This window comes from Homalodisca vitripennis, chromosome 2 (assembly GCF_021130785.1).
Source record: "Homalodisca vitripennis isolate AUS2020 chromosome 2, UT_GWSS_2.1, whole genome shotgun sequence".
Classification (NCBI taxonomy): domain Eukaryota; kingdom Metazoa; phylum Arthropoda; class Insecta; order Hemiptera; family Cicadellidae; genus Homalodisca; species Homalodisca vitripennis.
The window spans coordinates 207,351,725-207,375,972 of record NC_060208.1 but is presented as its reverse complement, the minus strand read 5'-3'; the positions used below and the strand labels follow the sequence as shown (position 1 = coordinate 207,375,972).

The 24,248-nt window shown below is 32.3% G+C and overlaps 3 protein-coding genes across 3 annotated transcripts; 2 read left to right on the top strand and 1 right to left on the bottom strand.

The window, feature by feature from the left end:
- The first annotated feature begins 228 nt into the window (after positions 1-228).
- Positions 229-4,956, top strand: LOC124355338 (ejaculatory bulb-specific protein 3-like). Its single transcript, XM_046806436.1, has 2 exons — positions 229-454; positions 4,687-4,956. Exons 1-2 carry the CDS (start codon positions 274-276, stop codon positions 4,881-4,883), a joined length of 378 nt encoding a protein of 125 aa, XP_046662392.1. The 5' UTR covers positions 229-273; the 3' UTR covers positions 4,884-4,956.
- A 5,962-nt stretch (positions 4,957-10,918) lies between these two features.
- LOC124355339 (ejaculatory bulb-specific protein 3-like) lies at positions 10,919-15,686 on the bottom strand. The gene is made up of 2 exons (XM_046806437.1): positions 15,462-15,686; positions 10,919-11,201 (listed from the first exon to the last, which is right to left on the bottom strand). Exons 1-2 carry the CDS (start codon positions 15,640-15,642, stop codon positions 11,005-11,007), a joined length of 378 nt encoding a protein of 125 aa, XP_046662393.1. The 5' UTR covers positions 15,643-15,686; the 3' UTR covers positions 10,919-11,004.
- Positions 15,687-18,713: 3,027 nt separating this feature from the next.
- On the top strand, positions 18,714-21,131 carry LOC124355334 (ejaculatory bulb-specific protein 3-like). The gene is made up of 2 exons (XM_046806431.1): positions 18,714-18,985; positions 20,830-21,131. Exons 1-2 carry the CDS (start codon positions 18,790-18,792, stop codon positions 21,060-21,062), a joined length of 429 nt encoding a protein of 142 aa, XP_046662387.1. The 5' UTR covers positions 18,714-18,789; the 3' UTR covers positions 21,063-21,131.
- Positions 21,132-24,248: the final 3,117 nt, after the last annotated feature.

Sequence of the window (24,248 nt, the reverse complement as noted above, 5' to 3'; positions counted from 1 at the left end):
GAATGGTAAACGTAAACCCTTGCAATGCTTCCATTACTTGCTATTCTACAATTCGTTAATTAAGCTATAAGTTTTTGTAGTCTGGATGTGCTTGAATATATTGAAAACCTGCCAACCATGACTCACTCTCACGCAGTGGCACGTCTACTACGTCTACTGCGATAATTTCCGCAAGAAACAGACAAGGCCGAGTTGCGCCAGAGTAGACCAGTATATATATATACATGAACACCACATTCTCAAGGTAGTCTCAGTGTGTCCTATAGTCTCGAGATGTACGCGGTCGTGGTACTTACAGGGCTGATGGTGGTGGCGGTTACGGGGGAGACGTACACCACCAAGTTCGACAACGTCGATCTCGAAAACATCCTCAAAAATGACCGCCTTTTCCTCAACTACTTCAACTGCATCATGGATAAGGGGAAGTGCTCTCCAGATGGCGAGGAACTGAAAAGTGAGTAAAACTGCTGTGCCGGCGGTCTCCTCGTTTCGGAAGGTTTGGAGTGCCTCAGAGATCACTGTTAGGACCCTTATTTTTCACTAAACTTTTTTATAAAATAGCTGGCTATAACCAAGCACGTGGTTCTTTTGACTTCACGTAGCCATATAACAGATGTAATGTTAAAACTTTTACTTTGTCTATTTCTTATTTGGGACATTATATAATCTTTTAGTAATACAGCAGTTTAATTCGAGAAGGGAACAGACTAAGTAAAAATTTAGATGGTTTAACAGAATGTGTTACAAGATTGTACCGTATCTGCATCATATGTAATAGAATATATTTTTGAAATAGTCCAAGGGAAATTTGTGAAAAAAGTTATTAATGTAAGATTTTATATGTTAAAACTAAGCAGAGCCCCTGCTCCGTTCGTGGAAAAACTTGTTAGTGTCTAGATACGCATTTTGCCTCGGCCTTCCACAGAGTAAACATTTTAATTCGTTTCTTAAAAATACAACTATGTACTAATGTGGGACTTTTAAAATTTTACAATTTTATAATTATAATGTACATTTTATTACAATAAATCAAATACACTTGTTTAATACTTAATGTCTGAGCTCGCTGTAAAAACTAAAAGTTACCGAATTAAGTAACTTAAGTTATATTCCTGTGAGCTTAAAAGATGATCGTTCGATATATTGTGTATAAAATATTTCTTCCATCGAAAATAATAGCGATTAATTAATTAAATTAAATTTAGTAAAGTCAGTGTTATACACCTTTTGTTATGTCTTGTCTTACTCTCTAAAACTATACTGACTACTCACGGCGTAAATAAATTTCTGAAAGGCCTTAAATCTTGTTTTATTCTTTGATAATGTACAAGGGAAAAAACTTTTACAAAATGTAGAAGAAAAGCCTGATGAAATTAAACTATTATGAAACGGTATGCAGTTGAAATTACTAAACTTGGAATAATTATAATTACGCTTCATTTATGCACTTCAAAAAGTAACTTGAGAGATGTAACAATTCCACGTGGTGTTTTTAGAACTTTTGATTGAGAAATAGTTGAGATTTTCCACATGACAACCATTAACATAGGTTTAAATCCTCAATAAATTTTGCCCGTGAATGGTTCAGAACTTTCCCCATGATAATGCATGTTTTCAATGATTATATCTTGTGTACATGCTGATATAATATGTATTAATGCACATCAGCTCATACTTCTTATATGTGATTAATATGCACGCCCACAATTACGATGCTGGTAATTGCAACTAACTTTTTCTTACAAATATCATAACAAGAATAGCCTGTTTAAGTCAAGGCTCTCAACTTGTTGAACAGGTCTAGAACATGCTACTGTATAACCGATATCTAAGGATACATCTTTATTGCGAAGGTTACTCAACACCACATTGAACAACAAACGCATAAAGAATATTCTGAAAGACTCTACAGAATTTGAACATTCATAGTAACGATGAAAATATAAACTACAGAATTCTTACTGGAAACACAGCTACAGCGCGATCCCACGTTTAGGCCTAGTACTACACCTTAAATTAGAACGTTCTCTTTACTAGTCCTAGTACAGACCTCAGTGAGGCGTCTAGGTTTGGATAATTATCTGAGGGAACGAAAACCCATGAGCACAGTCGACCTTTTAGACTCTTCAATGTTTACAACATGAGTTTTTTTACAACTTCAAATTTAAGCGTGGCTATGTATCTTTAAAAATAATTTACAGGTAAGGAAAAACAACCTAAATTATTTACATTTCACAACTCATCTTGCATTAAAAACTGCACCAATACTTCATTTTTGTATGATCCCAAGATTGCTTGAAAGCACTCAACGAAGTACCCAATGTTCTTGATAAAATCAACCATACCTGATTTTATGGTTCTCTTCCTATCGGAAAATACATTAAGGTACTTCTTTGACTTTTGCCTCGGTAGGTTCAACCAATACTGACTTAGAGATTTTAAAACAAACAACAAGGAAAAGTGGAGTAAATGGTGTAAGTTGTTGTGGGAATATGAGAAGGTTGTGCAACCCGTCTAGCGTCTAGTGTTACGGAAGAGATCCAATAGATTGGCTTAGACGATCTCAACTTCTCTTTTACTACATACGTGTATATTGTTGAGTGGAAACTTCCTCCACTGTTTACCAAGTGGAATTTCGCGGTGTGGAATTATCATCACCGTTTAAAAGTAAAGAGTTTTCCATCTACATTTGGAACATCTTTGATCTAGATTGAAATTGATGTTACGCCCACTATTTACTAGGCCGAAAGATAAATTACCTGCAGTAATGCAAATGCATGTTCAAACATTGTAAAATTGGCTTGTCAAAAACTATTCTGCCAGCCAATTAAGATAAGTGTGATTAGTGAATGGGATACTTCTTAAAGTTTCGAGTTTGGAGTTTCTTCCTGAAGATGATGCAAAACTTAAGCTTGACAGAGGTTTATTTATATGAGGTTTTTATGTCTCAGGTTTTACTACGAGACATAAAAATACCTGTTTTTATACGTCACTTTTAAAGTACATTCAAACGGATTCGTATCTGAAACGATGAAAGATTCAACCGCAAAAGGAAAATTGTTCACATTTAGCAGCCAACAAAGCAGTAAAATGCTATGAAGCGCTTACTTCATCACATAAAAATTTAAAATCTTTGAAAGTTTCGCATTATACAATTCCAAGGGTGTGTCTAAAATTGAATGATAACCGTGCACATCACTATTGCGTGTAGTATATGGTAGCATACAGGGTGTTCAGTAAAGTGTTCCAATACTTTAGGATTTTGTTCTACACATAAAAATGAGCGAAAAAGTGTATATGAAGGTATGTACTAAAATCTTTAGTTTTACTTCAATCTGCCTGTATGTGCTTTTTATAAAAAAAATACTATATCTTTTGAACCAGTGAAGATAAAATTGTGAAACTTGAGAACTGCATTAACTTTTGGTAGTCCTTTTTGAAAATAAAATATCAACAAAATCCTTTCACCCGTTTCAAAATGGCGTGTGTTTAACATTTCTAAAGTCAATTAACAAAACAACTAGTATAGTTATAAAAATTCATAGAGTACCAACTATTTATTCATTTTTATACCAATTCCAATGGTACATTTTTCAAAGAAATCCGTGAACACATAAGCGAGCACGATCACTTTGAAGGTATTTGCTCAAGCCGGGAGCAACTAATATTATGTCTTTTGACAGGCACCAGCTGTTTTAAATAGGTTGTACAAATTTTAGAAGATACCAAGTATTTTGAAGCATTATGATAATTCCAACGATACCTTTTCCAACGAAATACGTCAACGCATATCGAGCACGGCCACTTTAAAGGTATGCTTGCACAAGCTAGAAGCAACAAATAACTGATAACTCTAAAAAACTATGCCAGTTTTTTATTGACTTATAACATTTTAAACACACGCTATTTTGAAACGGGTAAAAATATTTCATTAATATTTTTTTAACCCTACCAAACATCAAAACAATTCTTAAGTTTCATAACTTTATCTTAACTGGTTCAAGAGATATAATATTTTTATTAAATAAACATACAGACAGATACGCGGAAAATTGCATGTTTTAAGACAAACCTTCATATGGACTTTTTTGCTCATTTTTATGTGTAAAGCAGAATTCCAAAGTACCTAATAGAACAATTTTACTGAACACCCTGTATACTAGATGGCAAAAGGTTACAGTAGTAAGTTTTTATTATTATCAACGAAACATTAATGTTAGCAACCGTTATAGAAAACTAAAACATACACACGTGTCCTGGAATTTTAACTTATTAATACGCAATATAAGTCACATATCAAAATTGTGGAGACGTTCCATCCTGGGTAAAATCCTGTCAGTTTTATGAATGGTTTTCTCAATACAATAGTTCAAATTTACTTCACATATATACTGGCGTCTTTATTCCTACAAGATTTATATATTTTGAATTATCTTTATCTTTCTTTCCTTCTTTAATAATTTAATAATTGGGTTTTAATTTTGTGCTATGATACATTTTTATTATTTATTTTTATATTTTATTTTGTATTTATTTGAATTTTATCTCTTAGATCTTTGAAAAATCTTTTATAGTTTGTATTACTATTACGATTTGAACTGGGTTAATGTTATCTCGGGGAGCCTAAAGCAATAATATTTTGACACTCTTCAAATACGGCACTGACGATGTTCCACCCTGTTCCAGAGCACATCCCCGAAGCCCTGGAGAACGCGTGCGCCAAGTGCAGTGAGAAGCAGAAACAAGGCGGGGAGAAGGTGCTGAAGTACATGTACGAGAAGAAGCCCGATTTGTTCCGACAACTGGAGGAGAAGTTCGACCCTGAGGGCAAGTACAGGGTCAAGTACCGCAAACTTGCCCAGGAGAGGGGATACAAGGTTTAATCTACCATAAGTGACTTTTTACAAGAAACAATCATTGTTGATCATGAGTAGTGATAGTAAAGATGTATTGTTACGCACGGTTTATTCTTTTACCTTTAAAATATCCGTTTGTCGGCACGTATTAATAATAGTGCTGGGATGGAGATGTGGAAGGCACATTTAACAACTGAAAATTTGAATTTCAAGAATCACCAAGAACAGAAGACAAACGAAGAATATCACATTAAATCTCTGCAATACGTGTGTACATTTACACTGAGTAACCAAATCATTTTGATTTTAGGTTTTCGGATACTCCAAGAAAAGTTTGCATTTAGAAATAAATGCAACATTAAATATTTTCGTCAGCTTTTGAGTCTCCAAAATGAGGATGTCTATTTGATTCTTAATTGTTGCCTTCTTTACTGGCAATTACAAATCGTTGTCTTATAAATATGCGGGTTTCACTAATGTTTTCAGTACTATTGAACAATCTTAAACTCGTATTTTTTTAAAAAAAAACAATGTTCGAAAGTAGATTTTTAATTAAATTCCAAATTGTAAGCAAATTTCGACATTTTAAGCATTTCAAAATATTTGCTACACCTTTTTCCTAAAAACGTGCTATTGCGGTAAAAATATTTATGTTAGTCTAGAAACATACATCAGTTTGTATTGTGTAGAACACAACGCATAATCCCGTGAAACGGGTAGAGAAATTTCCTCTAAGAAAGAAATCAATCATCAGTAGTTCTAGTACAAAAGTGTTAAAAGTAGTAAATAATAATATTTTTGCAGAACATATTTATTTGGTTGGAAAAACTTTTAAAACTATCGACACGTAAATAAAATAAATTCCGCGTCGGCCAACCAAAAGAATGCATGAAAATGCCTTGATACGTTTAAAATCAACTCTTATCCACGTAAATATAAGTAAAGTCTTAGTCATCGACTGTTTGGCTGAAAATGATGACTCAGCCTGTCTTTCTCTGACAATATATGTAACCTAAAATTGCTTGTAATCAGACATTTACATTTATTTTCATGGAGTTGCCTGAAGATGAAATCTTTAATTTTGAAACGGCCCATACAAAATATAAGTTTACCTTTGAAAATAAAATCAAAGTGCAAAAATTACAATTTGGAAATGAAATGAACATTGTTTATTTGAAATAAAACGAAAATAAACCAACTAAGTTTTCCTATTTTTGATCATACTGTGTACGAAAAAACGTACGGCCTTTGGGCATCGTATGAGGTTTCACATGATCTTTTAATATTTATATTAAAATATAATATTTTCCAAAACATTATGACATTAAATTGTGGCAGAGGAGTTCTATCTTGGGCTCTTCCTTTCTCTATTGTCCATGACTAATTTTTTAGCGTTTTCAGTCATTTTCTATAAAATACTCACCTTAGCAAACATCTCGTATACAACCCCCTTTGTTCCTCGTAGTTGACACCTGGGAAAAAATCTCTATGGTGAGCAATTAAAATAAAATATTAGTATTTATTAATGTTTTCCCACACAATGTTTTGTTTGTAAATTCAATGCATGATTTCAATAAAGTTCTGTACATTTATAGAAATACCGTTAAAATTAAGAAAAAATAAAATAAATATATGCCCAGAAGGCATATACTCGTACATACAAAATACAATAGGCAAGCTATAGCCTATTGTATTTTGTGATTGTTTTTGCAAAGATTCTACATTTCTAAACAGATTTTGATACTTTTGCCATTACGAAAATGTTACAATGTAATTAAACACCTACAGAATAACATTTCAAACAGTTACAATTCTTGTAATGTAAAATAGTGATTCTAATACAATTTTTTTAATATATATAAAAATCCATTTAAATTTTCGGAACCATAGAATGCCCATGTGTATTTTTTTAACTAACATTTTATAATAATAATCCCTCACTTCTAAGCACATTCAATAATATTTCTCGTTATAAAAAATATACTTGAATGTAAAACAATTCTCTAAAATGTTAAGCTACGTAGTTATTGAGTCATGAGTTGAACTGAGTTATGATCTATGGGAAGAGCCATAAACCACTTTTTATTTCCTGTATATTTTCCTTTTACTCTTGTACTGCAGTGAATTAGGGAAAGAAACTTCAAAAGAGTTTAAATGGGGGCATTATGCAGTTCTGACAAATGGAAAATGCTCCATTCTTAGGAAAAGGGTAAATAATACATTTATATTACACTTGAAGAAATAAAATATGTTAAGACAATTACATAAAACCTATATTTACAACATGTGTGGAGATTGACTTAACTTCCAATAAACGTTAATAGCAAAAGAACAGACGATAAAAACTGGTTGTCCTTAATGGGGACACACCAGTTCCCCTTCCCCCTCACCCTCTTAAGAGTGTCCAGGAATACCCGTCATAGGAATCGCAAAATTTTTAATCATTACAACATCTAGTAGATGGTCTTTATTTATTTTTTATAATAATTAAGATTAGATCAATGTATGTACAAGGAAAACAACTTCCATGAGTTCAACATTTAAAAATTAAAATTTTTCTTAACTAATGACATTATTTATGTAGTTTGATTGAAGTGAAAAGACAGGAAAGAAGCATAATAGTGTACAAGATATTTTTGTACCATAATAATTCATTATGAATACTCTGTAAGAAACGCACTCTGGTAATTGATTACCTAGTTTGATAAGTAATCCCTCTCAATGATGAGTGCCTTAAGATGAGGTTAAATCACAATACTGAAGTAAAACACATTTTGAATTTTGTAGAACCATTGTACTTGTATAAAAGTATTTGTGAGAAATACACAAAACTTCACGTTTACGTTTCGGTACCAAATTGTTTACCGTTGGATTAATGATCCATTTTATATTTATTGGTGATAGTAATGGATCAGTCATAGTAGTGATAGTAGTGGATAGTAACTATTAGTCTAGTAACATCTGTTTACTAGTAACTACTATAACTCTGTGGTTATCGTAAATACTAAACCGCGTAAATACCGCGAAAACTGAAAACCTCCGTTAGTTGTTTATCGTAAAGGAACATTATTTTGGTTTTTCAATGTTCTAAGATACAATTAACTCTCGATTTATAATCCTTTCTATTTATAAATTGATTGCTTTTAAAATAACTCGAATTAGTGTTTTCCCCTATGGAAAATTACAGTAATATGCCCAAAATTACTGTAAACAACGTTTCTCTTCCGTACTGTGACAAAGTGAAAAATTTGGGTCTAACTATGAACACAACTCTTGGATGGTGTGATGCTGTTGTGGGCATCTGTAAGAAGGTGTTTGCTTCAGTTCACTCACTAAAGAGGATGCAGCACTTCTTGCCAGAACGTGTGAAACTTTTACTGGTAAAAAACACTGCTTTTTCCTCATTTTTCATATTGTAACTCTATAATCAATGATATGACTGTGGATCTGGCTAACAAATTGCAGCGATGCCAAAATTACTGTTTACGTTTTGTATTTGATCTAAGACGTGACAACCATATAACGCATATCTATATTCAAAATTCCATTCTAAAATTGGCAGATACAAGATTATTAAAAATTCTTATTTTGGTGTATTCTAGTCTTAACTCTGTAGAGCCTATATATCTGGCTGACAAATTCAAATTGATCTCTGAAACAAGCGCAAGAGAGACAAGAATGGCCTCATCAATTCTTCTTATTCCCCGCCATCGAACCTCAACAACCTCAACTTACAACAAATCATTTGTCGTTACTGCTTGTCGGGCTTGGAATTCCCTTCCTAACCATATTAAGTCAGTAGGGAGTCGAAACCGGTTTGCAGCCTTACTGAAAGCAAAATTGCTATAAACGATGTCAGCGATGGGTTAGTTGGGGTAGGTTTTGGAGGACGGATAGGGTGCTAGTGAATGTGTGTATGAATTTATTGTATGAATGTATGTGTACTAAATTCTTAAAGATACCTTTATGATATAATTTTGTTTTATTTTAAATGTAGTAGTTTTATTTTACTTAAGTTCTATATTATTATATAAGGGTTAATTGTAAGACAGGGCCTTATGGCCCTAAATTCGCCCTTTTGTATATATAATACAAATAAAGTCATTTGAAAAATGTGTTATTTTTAGTTTTATAAAAAAAATGCTTCTGCAATACTTCGGTTTCATAGAAAAATCAGTTTTCAATTTGTTTATCTTTCATAACATTTGAATACTATTTTTATGGCGAATATAAAATATTTGTATAAGTTTTTTGTTGTAAAAACGTTAAGCATATAATAAAACTATCATTCCCAGAGTAAAAAGTTCTTATAAAAAGAATTTTCCTACAACAAATTCTTTTCATCTTCATATATTTTAAATTTGTAACTAAAATGCATGAAATCATTACATTTTAAAATTTATATTAGATTTTAGTTATGAATTTCATTAACTTCAAATTGACATATTAACTTATTATTTTCAAATTATTGGCTTTACACTAGACATAGTTATTTAACCGGTTTCAGTCAATAATTTTGAGAACTTTCTAACAAGACCGCTATAACACTAGTACTCATTATTTGGTTTATGAAATAAATTGTATCCACATACAAGAATATTATTTTAACATTGTATATCTGGGATTTTGTTTGGACAAATTTACTGGTATGGGCATTGTATCAAAACATTTCTCCTTATCTAATTGTTCATTCCAATGCCTATAAGAAAATGTATAGTTATAAACTGTTTTTTAACAAATTATTTGTAACTAACACGTAGGTGTATTTGTAATGATCTTTAAAACAAACTAGAAAACAGACCAAAATAAGCTTGGAACTGTATAATGTTTCAACTGTCAAATATATATGTTGATGCTGCCTTTTGTGTATGGGAAAATAAAATGAACATTCCAAATATTTTTTTAAAATACATCAATACAATTAGGCTATCGACAAATTTGCCATTGAAAATGAGGTTAATAGTGAAATCCCATTTCTTGATGTTTTGATAACAAAAACAAAAGAAAACAAACTTAAAACAACATTATTGTACAAGAAGACTTTCAGTGGACAGTATCTTAATTATAATTAAAATCATCCTCAACATGTAAACATTGGATTAGTGCAAAGTTTGCTCCAGAAGATTGATAATTCGGTGACTGATAGCAGAGATATAATTTTAAAGGAAAATTATCCTACAGAACGTTTTGATTAATAATAACTATACTCAGTCAATTATTGAACGAAATAAGACTAAAAACAGAAGTTGCAAACAAATGAACAAAAAACATAATCCTAATTATCTCACTACTGTAACTATTCATTATGTATAAGGAACATCAGAAAAATCCGTCATATAAATTCTAAATTTAACATCATCACTCTTTTTAAGTCGCCAAATAATCTAAGAAGTTAAGTAACAAAATTTAAAACAAAAAACAAACAGAAAACCAAGAATGTAATATATAAAATTGACTGTGGATGTAAAAAGATTTATAACGTACAAACATCAAGACCTGTGGAAACGAGGCTAAAAGAACGTATTTATAACTATAAAAAAGAAAAATTTGAAAAATCTAAATTGGTTAAACATACTGTAAGGGAAAATCACCATATAAAGTTTGATGATTTGATGATCACCAACTACATTTGATGATTCATCAAATGTAGTTTTTAAAAGAAACAAAATTTAAAGTGCATTTATAACGGTTTTGAAAGATAAATGTTTACCCCAACCTTTTGTAAATTTCAATGACATTTTTCTACCATTAGTAAAAGAATTCAAAATTATGAATTGCAAACCATATTTTTATACATATACTTTTATAATTTATTACTTTTTGGTTTTTACAATTGGTTTCAAATTTTATTCCAACTATTTTATCATATGTTTTTTTTTTCATTTTATGTATATGTGTTTTTCTGTTAATAACAACAGATGATGCCTTAACCGGCGAAAATGATTTTAATAATAAATTAATTGTGGAAGAAATAAAAATTTATTTTATATTAAACCCTGTTGACTTCCATCAAGCATACATAGCATAAAAAGTAAAGTGGGTCGAATCAACACTGGACAATATAAAAATAAAACAGCGTTTATTGTTTAAAGACACTAGAGATACTAGAGAGAAGAACGGTAGTAGTATTACTCATAACGGGCGATGCTCACAGTTTTACCCCCTTCTTGGCGGCCTTGTTGGTGTATTTGACCCTGTACTTGCCATCAGGGTCAAACTTGGCCTCCAGCTGCTGGAACATCTCGGGCTTCTTCTCGTACAAGAACCTGAGGACCTTATCTCCAGCGGCTTTCTGCTTCTCGCTACACTTTTCACAGTCGTTCTCCAGCGCTTCAGGAAGGTTTTCTGAAACAGTCATCATTGTCTTATCTACACGGCAAGAACGTAAAGAGAAAATCATAAAAAAAGAAACAAATAAGTGAAAACACTATGAAAGCACGTCAAGCGCTGTACATGAAGAGCAGCTATATAGGAAGAGCGCTATCAAGAGTTGGTTTTAATTCACCAAGTTTCCATGCGAGGTTCGTACAACCTCTTAACATCGTGCAGCACCAGCAGCTCTGGTGGTGTACCTACTAAAAAGCATTAGATTTACACCTGTCACCCGATGATCTTTGTGTACTACAAAAATACCGTTATTGATCTTCTATAGACATTTTTTATTTTAAACAGAGCAAACTGCATAAATGGTATTTCTATATTTTGCAACTTTCAACACCCATGACATCTTTCAAAGTCATCACCTATTTATAGCACCTATGATAATACAAATTGACATTTACTACGCCTTTGTTCCTTTATTGCTTTAGGCGTTTGACGTGAAGGCTTGGACGAACATGTAATGAGTTATTTTGTAGAATGAGAGAAACAAGTGTCGATTATATAATAAAAACTGAGACATCAACCATAATTATAACTTAAACTAAGGTAGGCTACAAAAGTGTAGCATTATTCTGATGAGGCTAAAATAAAGATGACCGCCAAGTCACTACACGATTCCTGACAGAGTGCCATTTTTTAATATTGGCACGCTGTACAATCCACGGTACTATGTTTCTCATACACTTGAGATACACTTTAAATCAAGACATGCTAGTGGAACTATAAAATATAATTTTTAAGTTTTCGCAGTAAAGTAGTAAACTACGTAATTGTGGTAAAGTAATGATTCTGGAGCAGAGCAACATAGAGATTAGTCCAGTACGTGATCTTACAGGATCTCCTTCACGTACTGTTATTGTAAAGTAAAGTAAAGTAAAGCAAAGTAAAGAACACATATATAATATTACCAAGCGAAGTTAGGGCTAAGAAGCCCTCTTTATCACTTAACCTGGGGACCAACGGCTTAAAGGTGACTTCCGAACCACCACCAACGGCCGGGCAGGCGGGCTGCTTGCAAGGACAGGATCGCTCAGCGATCACCCGTCCAAGCAGCAGCCACACTGGACGTTGCTTGATCCGGTTATCTTGCGATAACTGCTCTGTACCCGCTACACTGTGCAATTGGCACTGCGTTAATTTCTCTCCATCCTAGCAATAACACTTGATAGAAAGATCCAAGAGATTTGTAACTAACTGTATTGATTCCTCTTTGTCCAAGAATGAACTCTGTTGATTTTAGGCCTACAGACCATAATGAAAGGTAAAAGTTAAAAGTCTAACATTATACATTGTTTTCAAGGATAACTATGATGGAAACGAGAAAATCGCCAGAATAAACAAACTGAGTACATTTTTTTTCCATATGACATAATAACATTTGACAAAATGTGATAAAGTTTCTCAGTTTGGGGGTTCGGTATGCCCTATCCTTCCCATGTTAATTTTATGTACCTTTTTCTCAGAAACCTTTAAAGCTATCATCATCAAACTTTAGGACACTACTATTTAGACCTTTGTTAACATTTAGAGCGGAAGACATTATAAAAATCTATTTTAAATTTTTATTAAAAAAATTATAATTATAAATTATTTTACAAAAAATTAATAATTTTTTATTTACAACAAATTAAATAAAAACTTCTTTTTTTAACTTCTGTTCCGCTCTAAATGTTAACAAAGGTCTAAATAGTAGTGTCCTAAAGTTTGATGATGATAGCTTTAAAGGTTTCTGAGAAAAAGGTACATACAATTGGCCAAATTAACATGGGAAGGATAGGGCATACCGAACCCCCTTAATTGAATATAGTGACCGTGTTGACTATAACTCCTTCCTGTACTATTATTTCCTGTCGAGTCATGGATTCTCGACTCTATCAGTTGATTTATAACTGAAAATTGTGAAAATTTCTTTTTAGCACATTACCTAACTTTTAAAATTGAGAAAACTGTCTTATAAGTGCAGGTCAAAATGCTCCATAATGTGAACTATATTATAGGTAATGCGACAAAATAGATCATAAGAAATTTTTAAAGCTGTACAACCTGTAGCAGAAAATCATAATAAATTAAATCTAGCTGATAGTTTGGTTGTTTTACTTAGTTAGTCAACATATTTTTAAGTCTAACTTCTTTGTTTCTTCAGCATATCTTTATAGAGTATTAACATCAGAGTCCACTAGACAAAAAGGACAACTATTAGCGATTTGCAGAACATGTGGGCCTGCAGTTTCCCTTTGACTGTACGCATGTCTACTTTTGACATCAATAATATTTTTGATTATTAAATCAAATTCCTGACATGGATATTATATTAAACCTATTTCAGAATGCAAGTTAATCGTTCAAAGGCTTTTCTTGAATGGCAGTTATGATGTTATCGCATTTTCTATAATAACATCAACGAAAACAATAATAATTTTTAAACAATTTCTTAATGTTAATGTGTCAACTTTAGATTTTTTATAATAAACCGGACAATCTTAAAAAATATGAAGCTTAATAAGCTTTAATAAAGCTTAAACAGTGTTTGTAGAATTTCTCAGTTGCTATAATTTTATTTTTTTATTAGCCGTAATAAAGATTAAAAATAATTGAAGTTAAACAAAGATAATTTACCATTAGAGTTTAAATGTACTTATAATTATTATAATTGACCGATGATTGCGATATAATGGTTACTGCATTTTCTGCAATAAAGTATTATTGTTTATCTGGTTTTTCCTAACTGTCATATTTTACGTAATATGAGCGCGGTACTTAAACACAAGTTGTTAAATTTTATACCCACGATATAAAACACATATTATAAGTGTTTTTTTAACAGTGGCTGGTTTCCTTTTAGCCTTATTGTTTTATAACCATGATGCGACTTTTGCAGTCTTGGAAGTGGCAATTACTAAAACTCGTATTTTTAAAATATTTTTTGCAGTCGGTTCTTTAATCAAGCCCTTGTTATCGGACACTAAATTGAAATAGGTCATATTTTATATAACATTATCCGGGATGTTCCATCGTTTAATTTTATGTATAGTTTATTTAATTAATACAAACGCTGAAAACATATAAAGTTGTGATACGAAGTTTGATTTGCCACTTCAACGAATGTTACTAGTTTCTAAAATATGATAAAATATTTGTTTATAAAACTAGGATATGTTTATTCTTTTTCTGAGAAAATCTTGTTTAAAACGTTTTGTACACTTGAAAAATAATAAGAACCACTTCTATTTTGGTTAAAGCTTTACTCTGAAAATTTCGTGTTTTACTTTTTTGCAATAAAAACATTAATTTTTTTTAATATTATTTACAATAAGGCTTTAATGTACTGATCAAGAAAATCTAATGGCAATATTTACTATTTTATAGATTTTAAATGATGACGTGCACAAGTATTATAAAAGTGCCTGCCACTAAAAGATTTACACCTGCCACTATCAGGATTTTAAACAGAAAAGGAAGAAGTCAGTTCAATATAAAGCTGACAGTATTGAAAAAAACATGTTCTCATTACAAGCTAGTTTACTATCTCTAACTTAGACATAAATTTAAGATGTATTAAAGTTTAAAGTTTAACAGAAATCCAAAGTTTTGCTCGTTTTAAAATACCACAGGAAAACACATCTTAGCTGAGGAATTCACCATAATAATTGTAGATAAAATTTATTTACGTTGAGATCAAAAACATAAATGTAAATTTTATCTCAAAGAATCAATATGGATTGCTACCACAAACGTAATTTTAAAGAAATTTTATTTAATACGATTTATGATGGATATTGTTAAATATAAACTTGTTAGAACAAATTTACTTTACCTTGTTAACACTCGTTTAAGAAAGATAATTCAATTTAAATGAACCTATCTTCGTATATTGCAATAAAGGAACTGTGTGGCGAATCTAAGAAAACGAAAACACACACGCGCGTATGAGCCTACACTTAATGCCATGACAAAAATGTTTTTGAGGAAAAGGAGGAATTTTCATATTTAGTGAAAAGTATCATTGATTTACTATTCAGTATGGATTATCAATATCGAACTATACATATTTTATGGAGAAGAAATAATGCATGGTCTAGTTAATACGCTATCATCATGTATATTGTTGAATAAACAATAACAGTACGAAGATCTCGTCTTGTGGTACTCCACACATATTTACTTCGCTCATGGTGTTTCTTTTGTCCCTCTTGTACCCTTCATTTTCTGAAATATTCTACTCACTCTTGAGCTCCTGGCCGTCCGGAGAGCACTTCCCCTTGTCCATGATGCAGTTGAAGTAGTTGTTGAGTAGACGATCGTTGTGGAGGATGTTGTCGATATCGACGCCATCGTACTTGGTGGTGTACTTCTGTCCCGTGACCGCCAACACCACCAGCCCTGCAAGTACCACGACAGCGTACATCCTGAGAGTATTCAAATCACTGTAACTGCTGAAAGCCAGGTTTCGTTGGTTTATATACCAGATACGATCTGGTGCTTTGGCCTTGCGGAATCAACGGAAGGAGGTAATGCGGGAAAATCATAATAATTTGTCCATTGCCTATCATGCTTGGACGGTTCGGAGGAGAACTTGTAAAGTAGCTTCTTTTTCGGTGATCGTTACAGAATGTGAATTAAACACGGAACCGTATCAGAAGAGTGTGATTTAATAAACGTTTTAATTTAAATAATTGAAACGTTCCACATGAACGTGGGAACTAAGACTAGTTTTTCATTGACTCTTCTTCATTTATACCAGGATCCCAGTTGGGACGTTGAATGCCATCTGTTGTGAACCGGATGTTTTGGTTAGTTTGTAATCAGAACCAAAGAAATATTGCTTTTCCTATTTTAGGGTCGTCCAAACTTCATCTGTTTCGTTTCATTGTGTTCACCTAAGAAACTTTAAAGTGACATTCAATTTACTTGATTACTTTTAAGATATCCCATAGCTTCCACAGGAGCCTCTAGAAGGTAACTAGAGGTGACTACATAATAATTTTTTTTAGATTTTAAGTTCACGTCCAAACATGGACGTAGCCAGCGAGGGGGTCCAAGGGGTCCGAACTCCGCCCCCCAATTTACAATTTTTTCAATTACTTTTTGGTAAACTATTATTATTATTTAAATAATTCAGTATTACTGACATGCACTGCTGAAAGATCGTTCTCAACAAAGAAACGGTTCAAGAACCTTTTAAGGAACAAAAGGGGGCCTTACTCTCTGTCCACTACGGAAAATACCCCCCTCCCCCCAATTATTTCCTGGCTACGTTCTTTCATCCAAAGTTTTCGTTATAAATAACCCTGTGCAAAAATTATAAAGACAATTAATTTATACTTTGCAACATTGGCTGATATCTTGTGGATGTGATTTTCCTTTACAGAACATGCCTTCTCAACAAACCCAATACATGAACTAAGTTTACTACTTGACATTAACAAAACCCTCGGCAGTGTTTCCCCCGGATTTCTTGGATTAGCTTTTAGAATAGTAGTGCAAGGCTATCGACCAGACGTAATTTGACATACAAAGTGTTTTAAAGATAGGAACCGTTTCTGTCGCAAATGTTGGCAATAACTTATAAGGTGCTAGACCGTCACCTAATTAAAAGAAGGCTTTGAAAAGCTCTCTACAGTTTAACCCTCTAGCTGTGTTGTATTTCCCCCTAGTTTTAAAGCTTGATAATAATAAAATATGTGTTTTAAATTTTGAAAATTTTTAATTTTAATTTTTTTTGATAATTTAAATTTAAATTTTTTTAATGTTAAGAGTGCCGATGGCTGATTTGTCTAAAACATCGGTTTTTGGATCTGAGCTAGAGATAGCACATGTTCAAATCCTGTCTGTAGCCTAACTGTAGTACTTTTTATATACCATCGACGTTGTACTGTATCGACTCTTCTCCTTCAACTGTTTAATAGCCTATTCTCGATACTCGCACGACGTGTATTGATTGGTTCTACAGTACGTTGTATATATATATATATATATATATATATATATATATATATATATATAATCTGATTTTAAAAATTTAAAGATTAAATCTAGGAAAATGTGTGTCGTTTATTTTCAAAGTATAAACAAATCTTGAATAAAGTAAAGAGATGAACTCTTTGGAACCGTTTAGCACCCATCACTCGAGGCTCGTTTTAGTATTAAACCTCATATGTAAGTTCCACAATTACTTCCTAACTTAAATTGGTAACAGCACCTCCGTAAGGTCTAAGTTTCTCCGCACATGGAAACTCCGGTGGAAGCCGTAATCAGTGTCGTGTTTTGTAAGTGAATGAAGAACTTCTGTCGTGACGACTAAACGACACATGTCCTGTCTGCAACGAGAGGACATCGACCTCGGTCACGGTGTCGCTCACTGTCAAGGGCCAGGGGAACACTTGGAGGGGAAATGTGCTACTGGTACGTACCGGAGAAAATTGGCACAAGGTTTTCATAAGGTTGTTAAAAGGTCCTTAACGAACCGTGAACATCAACCGACTATCTTTCACAATCGATTATTCTAGTGTTCGCAACCGATTATTCTAGTATTCACGTTCGATAGTTTTAGTATTTATAATCGACTATTCTAGTATTCACAATCGATTGTTGCAGTGTTTACAATCAATTGTTCTAGTATTCACAATCGATTATTCTAGTATTCACTATCGATATCAGAGTACTTGCAAACAGGTACTTAGCCTATGACTTGAACTTTAGCTTGTGTGCAATGTGGATGTACATCCTGGATCCTTTGTATATTTGAAATATTTGCTGAAAAGTAATGGGCCAGTAATAATGCCAACTGGCCCTTTGAAAAAACTCCATTCCTTTGAATTTAAGCATCATTTCAGACAGAACATTTTAAAATGTTGGTGTTATAAATAATGTAATAAAGGCTACTCATAATTATTAAACTCATTTTAATTTTACTTAAACACTAAATTATACTGGCATATAAACCAAAATTCTAAATTATGAAATTAATTTGCAGATTTTGTTGAACTGTGCATCGGATATATTTGATATAGGTATCGCCATATACATTTTATTTTTGTTACTGTGAAGAGGCATTCGAGTTATATTTGGTTTTCTGGTTAGAGAAGAGAAAAACAACAGAATAAAGCAATGGAATATAACGCACAAACTGGAATATTTATGTACAAATCTCTTAATCGTCTATTTTATCTATTACATTGTACGGTTATTCCTTATTGTCCTTGTATATTTTTTTAATAATTACTAAATTAAGTACAGAAATATCTAATAGAGACACTTTTTTACTCTAACATTTTAAAAAGCTGAATACAGCCTGCACTGATCTAGTTAAAGTTCAACATATAATCATTTCAAGAATCAATTATCATACTCATAACCAGATAAATTGTTAGTGATTTATTACTCATGAGATGATCAATTTTGCAAGTCACTGTTCGTCTGGGACGATTAGCGATGTAATCACCGACTGCCACAATGGAATCATCATTCTTACCATCAAGCACGATTAACCTCCGGGTCGTGTATAAGACGCGGGAAAGTCACTTAGCTACAGGACGTTGTGCCGTTCGGACCTATGATGTTCGGGGTTGTGACAGTCGGAGTCGTGATTGTCGTGGCGGCCGCCGCCGTGGCTGACGCCCAGCACTACTCGAGCCGCTGGGACAATGTCCAGGTGGAGCCGATTCTCAAGAACGAGCGGCTCTTGAAGACCTATTTCCGGTGCGTCATGGATGAGGGGAAGTGCTCGCCGGATGCGGCAGAGCTCAAGAGTAAGTTTGAGTGCCTTTGAGTGGGAAGAGGAACGGCGGAAATGGGGCAAAGAAACGAAAACATGTAACCATATCTTCCTTTGATTTGACCGTGGAGAAGAATATCTTATCTAAAATCTTGAAGGTATAATCACCTTCAAAATAAAATTGAACCTAAACGTATGTGTTAGGTCTCTTATAGAGAAAGCCGTTATTGCTAGTTAGGAATTTTGAACAATTTTGGCATAAGAAAATTTTGTTCAAATTAATTGTATAGTATGAACATTTTGTTTTTAAAACGCTAACTAGTTGTTATAATATTTACTACTCATCTTATAGGGCTAAGTGTTTTAAAGTGCTTGGGCTGGCTTTAGTATAATTTTCCACAATAAAAGATTTCTGAATACAGAATTTTCTGAATTTCCACAATACAGTTCCGTAACAATAAATTTAAACAAAATTCATGCCACACCTTTAATACTCTATAAAAAATTTGTATTTCAACTTTGATGCGCCGCAGCTCAGGTCTCAAACTTTAAATTAAACTGTGTAAATCCGACGTATTTCTTCTTTTCAATTAATATAAATTCTGAAAATCAAGATTTAATAAACAAAATATTTACTCCGGGAGGTCAGAACCGATTTGCGGAAAGATGCTCCAAAAATGAAAATAGTCACCTTTAAGTTAGTTTGGTTTCACATCTAGGCTAATGCCGATATAACTACAAATTACGTCTCTGACAATTTTGATATATTACAGTTGCAGGGGAGACGTTGTATTTTAAGTTATGATTGTAAAGTACTCTTTCATATAGGCATACAGTAGAAGAACCAAGGCATGCGTAAGAACTATTAATGATATATTTAACTATTAATTATAACTTTAGTTATACTGAATTTTCATATCTAAAAATTTTAAATTTATTTTATTAATTTCAAATTTTAACTAAAGTCAAAGTATTCAATTAAAAAATATAAAATTAAAATTCTATCTACATGTGTTTAAAAACAAGCTACAAGCATTATTAGGACCAAGAGTCCTAATAATGCCTGTATTATGTCTGTATGGTTATACGGAGATAATATCAAATATTTATGTTTAGAATTCATGAACTTTAATATTATAATTCATTGGAAATAGGAATAGGACATTTTAATACCTACTAAATTATACATAACATAGGGATTTGTTACATTTTTAATTAACACTTTTCAATATGGCTGTGTACACGCTACATTGCAATATGGTTTATAACAAACCTTAATTAAAAATACTATTTTATTGTTTGTTATTTTATATTAGTAACAAAATAAATAAAATTTATAATATAAAATTATTGTTTTATAAGAACATTAATTCGTATTGCATTACTATAAACTAGTTATTATTTCTTTTATCTGTTCAAACAATCAAACCAAGCAATCATATAAAGGTTGGTATTAAATAGTAAGTTGTACTGTACCTGTTAATTTTGATTGAACTATAAGGGTTAAGAATACGTTGAAGTTTAGAAACAAACATTTCAATAAATTGGCATTTAAAATATGAATGATTTATTAGCATCATATCGGCAACATCTATCATATATGATCAAGTATTTTATCATTAGGAGGTTGAGCCATTCCTGGCATAGTTTAGTACACTTTTTATATTAATAAGGTTGACTTTGAGTCCCTTGAAACTGTATGTTCCAGAGAACATCTTGGAGAACTAGATAACGATTATGTCCAATGTATGACAGAAGAAGGGGGAAGACGTTGAAAAGTTACTAAAGATTATCTCATAAGATATCGAATATATTCGATCATAATCTTGACCATTCTCAGCTATGCTAAGCTCTATCTCAACCAACCTTTTGTTCCAGAGAATATTCCGGACGCGCTGGAGAACGAATGCGCCAAGTGCACGGAGAAGCAGAGGGAGAATGTTGAGAAGGTGATGAAATTCATATTCAACAAGAAGCCGGACATGTTCAAACAACTGGAAGCCAAATATGACCCAAAGGGGGTCTACAGGTCCAAGTACCAGGACAGGAACAAGGAGAATGAGAGGCCTGCAAATACAGAAGTCAAACCAGAAGAAACCAAAACAAACTGATCCTCCATTTTGGTTACATATGCTATATTCACCAAGTGTACTGATGTAATTAAAATATGACACTCTGGGCATAAGTGTACTCGTATAAACCCAAATCCTCCAAATGTAAATTATTAAAATACTTTGCACATTGTGAAGTAGGGTTCTTTAAACATTACATCGTTGTTAAAACGTTTATCTTCAAAAACTTATAATTGTCTCCTCACACATCCATTTCTAAAAGTTTGCCGAACAGAATTTAAAAAATTCTGTGTAGGTGGAAGTCTGATGTTTAGTATACTTGCATTGCTGTCTAAGGAATAAACCAGTTATAAGGCTCTAAAACATTAGAGACTACACAAAAGGAAATCACATAATGATTTAGGTTACATTTCCGGTTTTCTAACACTTTAAAAATGGGAGGATTGAAATGAAATGCTACAAAAATTATGAATATCTTCATTTCTTTTTTTTAATTGCAAAATTTAAACAATATTTCTATTAAATCAGGAACTTTATTAAATGCACAGAAAATTAATGTTAATTAAAAAAAATTATGGTTGCCTGTAAAGTCGGTTTTACGGGCGAAGATTTTACGTGACAACGTCTTTTTCTCGGTAGAATATTTATTGATATGAATATTATTAAATTGCACAATAGGAACAAGGAATTGAATGAAAATAAGAATTGCATTAATGCAAAATAAGAAAAACATTTTTGTCATGGCATTAAGTGTAGGCTCATACGCGCGTGTGTGTTTTCGTTTTCTTAGATTCGCCACACAGTTCCTCTATTGCAATATACGAAGATAGGTTCATTTAAATTGAATTATCTTTCTTAAACGAGTGTTAACAAGGTAAAGTAAATTTGTTCTAACAAGTTTATATTTAACAATATCCATCATAAATCGTATTAAATAAAATTTCTTTAAAATTACGTTTGTGGTAGCAATCCATATTGATTCTTTGAGATAAAATTTACATTTATGTTTTTGATCTCAACTTAAATAAATTTTATTAACAATTATTATGGTGAATTCCTCACCTAAGATGTGTTTTCCTGTGGTATTTTAAAACGAGCAAAACTTTGGATTTCTGTTAAACTTTAAACTTTAATACATCTTAAATTTATGTCTAAGTTAGAGATAGTAAACTAGCTTGTAATGAGAACATGTTTTTTTTTCAATACTGTCAGCTTTATATTGAACTGATTTCTTCCTTTTCTGTTTAAAATCCTGATAGTGGCAGGTGTAAACCTTTTAGTGGCAGGCACTTTTATAATACTTGTGCACGTCATCATTTAAAATCTATAAAATAGTAAATATTGCGATTAGATTTTCTTGATCAGTACATTAAAGCCTTATTGTAAATAATATTTTTAAAAAATTAATGTTTTTATTGCAAAAAAGTAAAACACGAAATTTTCAGAGTAAAGCTTTAACCAAAAAAAATTATGGTTGCCTGTAAAGTCGGTTTTACGGGCGAAGATTTTACGTGACAACGTCTTTTTCTCGGTAGAATATTTATTGATATGAATATTATTAAATTGCACAATAGGAACAAGGAATTGAATGAAAATAAGAATTGCACAAATTTTAACTATAGAAATATATTTTGTTTACTAAAACATTGTACACAATTTGAAATTAATTAAAATTTGTTATTGTAAATGGTAAAGTTGAATAAAACATTTACTAAAATTGGAATTTGAAATTCTTGCTAAACACAGTTAAATTCTAACTCCGCGCGTGGTGATTGGTCGGTTTAGTTCGTTTGTTTGGTCGCACTGTTATGACAGGTTAGAGGTTATAATTTGTTATTTTAAATGTTTGACTAGCAATACGCGCTGTTTCTTCTCAATCGACTGAATTACGATTGATTGCAGAGTGATTTAAACTAATAATTTACTTAACACTATCAACATTTGTCAATTAGTATGACATAAACTATAAACTCAGTTTCTCAACTTTTGTGTCAATCTAACAATTAATCAATCAATCATAGTTTACGATAATGAAATATCAGTGTACAATTATTTACCTTTATTGTTGTAGTTGTTGTAAATGACGAATCTAAGCACTCCACATTTTCACGAATAAACATAGTTATCTGCTTTATCCCGTGCGGCGGACCCACAGTTATCTGCTTTATCCCGTGCGGCGGACCCACTGGACGGGCATCGTAACGTTACCGGGCGTTACACTTTTTCATGAGTGACTCCGAGCCGCAACCTAATTTAAGACGTTGTCACGTCAATAAGAAAGGCTAACAAATACTTTTTAATTTTGTTGATTTTTATACAATTGTACACATTGAGTCTAAATCTGTCGTTAGTTATTTTGTATCTCCCTTAGTTTTTGAGCAATATGTTTTTTATTAACAGTATAAAATCCCTATAAATGGTATACGATGAAATTAATGAGACGCTGTGTTACATCATAAGCATGGCTTATATTTATAGTTGAACAGCGATATAACGTAGTATTGCTATTTTTAATAGTCAGCTAGAATTTGTTTGTACTTTCTTTCCTTATTTTCATGGTAGCTTCTTTTGAGTCACGTAGAGACTTCTCGGTAAAGTAATCAACAGTATCCCAACACAAATGCATCATGTTGGTGTTCCAGTCGCCTTGGTAGCCCTTTTTCACCAATTTAATATCCTGGGTAAAACTCTCACCTTGCTGGTCACTAACATCTTCCAAATTCTCCGGGAAGTAATCAAGATGACTGTTCAAAAAGTGACCTTGTGGGCTCATCAAACATTCTATTGTATGAAATTCTTAACCATGGCAGCTACAATAGAAACATATTCCGGGTATTTTTTATTTTCCAGAAATTTTGTAACGGCTTACTTGAAACCCATGCATCTTTCTCATTTAAGATCATTGTGGATTTAAAGTAAACGTAAAAAATCATTTTTCTACTGTCGCAGTCAGGAGCACATTTTTGGATGCACAAGGTTTTTGTGTACAATGTTCTTCTCTCTAGGTTTTAAAGACCAACTCACGGACCAGTTCTTTCTGCACCAATGTTAATTATCACCTCTAGTGTATCATTACACAAGAAATATAGAAACTTGGTAAAACCACTTTGCTGGCCATACATGTTACTTTTAAATCTCCACATATCATCCAACCATGAGCAGAATAACCTATTGTTTTCAACAGTATCTCTAGGTCTTCATAGCTTTCTTTCATAAGCCCAAAAT